This window comes from Glycine max, chromosome 1 (genome assembly GCF_000004515.6).
Source record: "Glycine max cultivar Williams 82 chromosome 1, Glycine_max_v4.0, whole genome shotgun sequence".
NCBI classification, from domain to species: domain Eukaryota; kingdom Viridiplantae; phylum Streptophyta; class Magnoliopsida; order Fabales; family Fabaceae; genus Glycine; species Glycine max.
The window spans coordinates 8,971,478-8,977,353 of record NC_016088.4 but is presented as its reverse complement, the minus strand read 5'-3'; the positions used below and the strand labels follow the sequence as shown (position 1 = coordinate 8,977,353).

The window sequence follows — 5,876 nt, the reverse complement described above, 5'->3', positions numbered from 1 at the left end:
CTCATTATCTAAAATGGTGGATAGAGATAACATAATGTAACATGGAAATTGTGATGTAACCTTAACTCTTAAGTACATTGAAACCTGTACCTATTCATACATGCACAAGATATTCCCTCTTAAATTATGAACATCACATCATCTTGTATTTTAAAAATATCTAAACAAAACAAAGTATAACAATGTAGTTTTAATATCCTTCAACAATGAACATTGTTGAGAGTTGAGACACCCTGAAAATCTTGTTTCTGATTCCCATATGATATATATCTGCATACTATTTTGTGTTTAAAAAAGACCATTTTAGGAACCTGATTTATCCTACATGGATGAGAATCAATGAAAGGCTACAATACAAGCTCCTGGCTTTTTCTGTGCTACTTGGACACCTAATTTAATATAAAAGGACTGTAGGTACTAGAAGGTCATATAAATGCAACGTTATGGTTGAGGAATGTAAGGGAATTTAACCATGGTGTGCGACTTTAACAGATACATATACATATAATCAGATTGGAGAAATTGTCATATACCCGCGAGCATAGGGGGAAAAGAGAACCGAAAGGTGGAAGCAGATACTTCAGAGCTGAATCCTTTTTATTTTAAAATATCCAACTTTTGATATAGAGACAGACGACACTCGTAGGTGTGAAATAAATATGTCACTAATTTTAAAATATTTGTCTTTCAGCAATTTTAAAAATATTTGTGTATCAGATATGATAAGTACATATTATATGCTTGAATATAGGTGTAGAGAGGTTATAATGAAATTATATGCGAGAGATTGAACACAAGAATACATTCAACTTGGTAAAAGTAAATCTTAAAAGAATAATTAGCAATCAAATTATAGTTAAAAGAATAATGAGAGAAAATAGAAACATGTTAGTGCTTGTAGAGAATATGTGAGTGATCAGATATGTACCACTTGAAAATCATAAATTAATAATTAAGGAAGAAAAAAAAATTCTAATTGTTATGATGACAAGATAATTAAGTGACATGACAAAAGGGAAAGATAACAGGCCAAATATAAAGCGCATTTTTAGAAAGTTTAAATTATTGAGAGAAAAAGAGATGAGCCTGTCTTCGAGTACCTTTCATTAATATATAAAATTGTAGGAGTGGAAATTGAGGTGTACCTCTTTACTTTGTCAAGATGTGATAAAGGGGCAGATGTTATTGTATGATGGTGCAAGCTAATATGAAAAGATGGAAAGGTCATGTAAGCCTGTGTTGCTGCATTCATCACAGTATACCTCAGAAAAGGAACATGGTATGCAAAGCAAGGCGATTCCCACTATTATTTTGCTCATTAGGATATTGCTATGATCCTAAAAGATCCTTCCAATTATATTCTTGATTTTAAAAGTAAAATGTTAGACCCATGAGTGCAAGGATGACACCATGGAAAATGTTGAAGAATGTTTATGCTATCAGGCTGCAGCATAATAGAATTTTGACGTGGCAGTGAGAAGAAGAGGAAATGAAGTGTTCCAGGATGTGTGTGTGAGTGTGTAAGGGGAAGAACCTTCTTTGGACATACAAGTTTTGGGTCATTTGGTCATAGAGGTTTTTTATAGGTTTCTGACTTTTGACTTATTATGTTGAAGTTTTTCTATAGAAAGAGGGAGGATAGTAGGATGCACTTGTATACAGAGCCTTCTTCGAGAACTGATACCATATTTTAATCAGTACAGAGAAAATTTCCAGAGTTATTTAATAAAATTCAATCTGCATTTTCAATTCCTATGACAAGGACAACAAGTATGCACTGTTAACAGAGTCAAGTGTCTCCTTGCATGATGAAAGAAACTCAGGACAATATAATAATGTAAAACTTTATTAAGTAAATTGCGTAACTATCTGCTCCATCCGATGCATATTATTAATCCTTCATTAAGGTTTTTATTTTACTTTTATGTTAAAGGATTAAATAGACTACCTTGAAAATCATTATGTTATACCATGCAACTTTCAATGTTGTCTTGCACCATGGGATTTGTGATTAAGAACAAGTGCAAATATAAAAATGACAATTACCTCAGCAGAATAAGGTTTTGCCTTCTTAAAGATAGGTTTTTCACCAGAGAAAGCACCTTCACCAAATAGAGAGACAGCATCTTTAACAGACTGAAAAGGTGGGCTAGTGTCAATCTCTCCAACCTTAGGTTTTGGATTAGGAGACTCAGTAGCACTTTGCCGGATTTTTGCTACTAACCTGTCTTGTAATATTAAGAAGTTTGAAACCAACCTGTCATAAACACCTCAGTCCTCGTCTATCATCATAATTTTTGTCACCCAATACATTACTCTTTAGCATAATCAATAAAAAATTAGCATGCCTTGAGACCTTTTTGTAAAACCTTACAGTAGCTCCTCCTTTCTCCATTTTCCAGAAACAAACTCCCCCCCTCTCCGCCTCCCCTTTCTTCCATCTCTCACCGGCAATCTCCCCATTCTCAATTTCACTCCTCCGTGACATCATCACCGGCTTCTCCGGCGGCACAAACTCTCCATTCTCCAGCTCACACCCCAAGGTCCCTAGTTGAGCAAGTCAGAAGAAGGGTCGAGCGCGAACGAAGATCGAGAAGCACAGAGAGAGAACTATGGCTTCAAAAGAAAGAAAATTTGTGTTTCTTTAGATTTTTCAATTTAGTGCTTGCCACATGGGATTGCTGACATGGACTCAAACTTGCCACATTGGGTTGCTTACGTGGACTGAGGTGTGCCAAATAGACATTTGACTAACGGAATAAATTAGATTTTAACAGCAAGGACTTATTTGCATAACGGATGTAAAGATAGGGACTATTTTGAATTAAAATTTAAGTTAAGGACTAATATGCAAACTAGTTACAATCTCAGGGACTAAATTGCCTATTCACTCATATTTTAACAGTCATTTGACTTTAATTCAAAATATTATTTTTGATACGTGGGTCATACATTCTAAAATTATTCACTGTTGTATGTGGGTCATACAAACTACTTGCCCATAGTATGCTAACATTGTAAACTATTATGTGTATGGTGTTATTCCTTCTGACCTCAATTCAAATCATCAATGAAAGAAAATTCAGCATGGTGCAACATAATATTTTTGGAATGAATCATTTTTGTGTTAGTATGTAGTATGCAAATCAAGTACTCAAAAGGAAATTAGACTAAAAAATTAATTAAGCATGGTGTCTTAATTAAACTAAATTAAATTAAATCCAACTTTCTTTGTTGTTTACTCTTTATCATATCATATCATGTCTTCTTCTATGCCTCCATGTGCATGCTCCTCAAGATTCTCTCTCTCACTCTCATACCCATCATACATATGAAAAATACATGTACTCCCACTAATTTTTGTTTTTTACATTACTAAAAAAAGGTTTTTAACGACAGTTAAAAAAGTCTTTTCACGACGGTTTTGAAGCATCATTGTATATAATGTTGTTAAAACCTAAATTTGTTTCACGATGGTTCTTATAATATCCGCCGTAAGAAAATTAAGGTTTTTAAGAAGATTATTAACTCAAAACCGTCTTAGAAAGCATTGTCAGACATCACTTTCTAGGACGTTTATTTTAAATAACTGTCTTAGAAAGTATACATTCTAATATGGTTATTAAGAAATGACCGTCTTAGAATGTATACAATAAAAGACTTTCTAAGACGATTTTGAACCATTGTTGTATATAACGTTGTTAAAACCTAAATCTGTTTCACGATGGTTCTTATAATAATCGTCATAGACAAGTTGAGGTTTTTAAAACGGTTATTAACTCACAACCATCTTAGAAAGCATTGTCAGACATCACCTTCTAAAACGAATATTTGAAATAATCATCTTAGAAAGTGTACATTCTAAGATGATTATTAAAAAATGACCGTCTTAGAAATTATATATTCTAAGACGGTTTTTACAAATAACCGTCTTAGAATTGAAATAACCGTCTTAGAAAACATTTTTATATATCCAAAGATGGTATGCACAAATTAAATGCCAATATTAATTCTACATGTCAAACAAATTAAATGTCAATATTAATTGTACAAGCCAAACAAATTAAAAACCTTAAAGCATGGTATGCTACACACCAACACAAATTTAGTTGAAATGTCTAAGAATATTATATGAAATGTCTAAGAATAAGAAACCTATCATTAATTCAAGGCCTAAAACCCAAAAATTTCAACGTATACTATCTCTCAACATCCTCTCTATTACAAATTTCACTGGATTCTGACGAGACAAGGTTTATAAACTCTACAATGACAACTCAACCACCAACATCGTAATCATTAAGAAAAGTCAAGAATATGAACCAGGAAACACTAATTGGGGAGCAAGAAAAGCATATATATATATATATATATATATATTAAAAAAATTATTTATTATAACCTTCAATTACAATCTTCAATCTACTTATTATAACTTGAATAAAAAAAAATACTTACATTTAATCACCGTAAACAGGGGAGCAACACTTTCGCCAATCAAAGCTTAAGTAGAAATCAGCATGCAATTCATCACCTTTCCTCTTGGAAGACTATGACAGCTCTTATATTCTGAGTATTGTGAAAGCAGCCAACCTATATGTATACCATGGGCGGTGAATTAAAACAGCACAGATGCATAAATGTTACAAAATGTACGAAATAATGTTCAACACAATAGATGATTTACTACCAATCTTGTAACACCCTTACTCTACTCTAGGAAGTTACAAAAACCCATTCTATTGCAAATGTGTTGGCCTATATAGCATTTAGTAAAAAATATATGTTGCCACTTACTAGTATTAACTAATTTGTAGGGCAAAAAATATAAAATCGGCCTTTGAGTCTAAATCATTTGTCAAAGGTTTGTAATCACAACAAGCACAACCATTGTTCAAGTGTTGCTTCAAAACACTTTTTTCTGAGAAAAATAAAGTTTGTTGCTCCATAAAAGTTTACTGTCTGGCCAAGTAGAGGCAAGAAAGTTTGCATTTTCTAGAGTGGGGAGGCCAAGTTTGTATTAAGCAACTCAGTAGCATTTGCATTATAAATGGTGATCCAAAGTTTTAATAACATTTTGAAACCATACCAAGAGAGCTAATGGGATCATTAAACAAAATTAGGAACCAGGGGATAATATGCTTAAAGACAAAAGGGAAAATTAAATAAATAAGAAGGAATTAAAAGGAAATTAAAATAATTGATAATTTGATAAGGTAATAAAAGCATTTAAAGACAAAAGAGAAAATTAAATAAATAAGAAGGAAATCTCATGATTTTTGTGATCAAGTCTCATCAAAATTTGTCACATTAAAAATTGGATTTTTTTTATAAGCTCTTGAATTTCAAAATAATTAATTCTCAAAAAAAAATTTGAATAAATAATACGTAAAAAGATTGCATGGCACATTACATTCCATCAAGGGTACTAGAAGCAAGCTCATGCACACAAGACTTTTACTCCTAACTAACTATTTTGATAGTACATATCACAAGTTGATATATAAACATGTAAGACAAAGCTTGTGAAACTTTGCCTTTTGAAATACTCTTTCAAAAACTAAAAAAAAAAAACACAACAAAAGATGTGGACAACATTTTGCTACATGAATTAAGTTGAATTTTTAATAATACAAAAATTTTATTTTTGATTCTTGATATTTTATTTTAATCCTTGATAAATTAATAAATTTTATTTTTGGTTCTTAATAAATTTTGTTCGTTTTTAATAAAAAAAAAATGAATAAAATTTATTAAGGTTCAAAAACAAAATTCATCAATTTCTTAAGGACTAATTAAATATCAAAGATTAAAAATAAAATTTTTGTTTGATCAGTGACACCATACAATTTTTTTATTAGGAATTCAAAATAAAA

The 5,876-nt window shown here is 31.3% G+C and overlaps 1 protein-coding gene across 1 annotated transcript in view; it reads right to left on the bottom strand.

Moving 5' to 3' along the window:
• Positions 1 to 2,491, bottom strand: part of LOC106794259 (WEB family protein At5g55860-like) — a 4,848-nt gene extending 2,357 nt beyond the window's left edge. The window contains 2 exon segments of the mRNA XM_041013926.1: positions 1,987 to 2,224; positions 2,349 to 2,491. Coding sequence (XP_040869860.1) covers positions 1,987 to 2,224; positions 2,349 to 2,491 — 381 coding nt within the window.
• Positions 2,492 to 5,876: the final 3,385 nt, after the last annotated feature.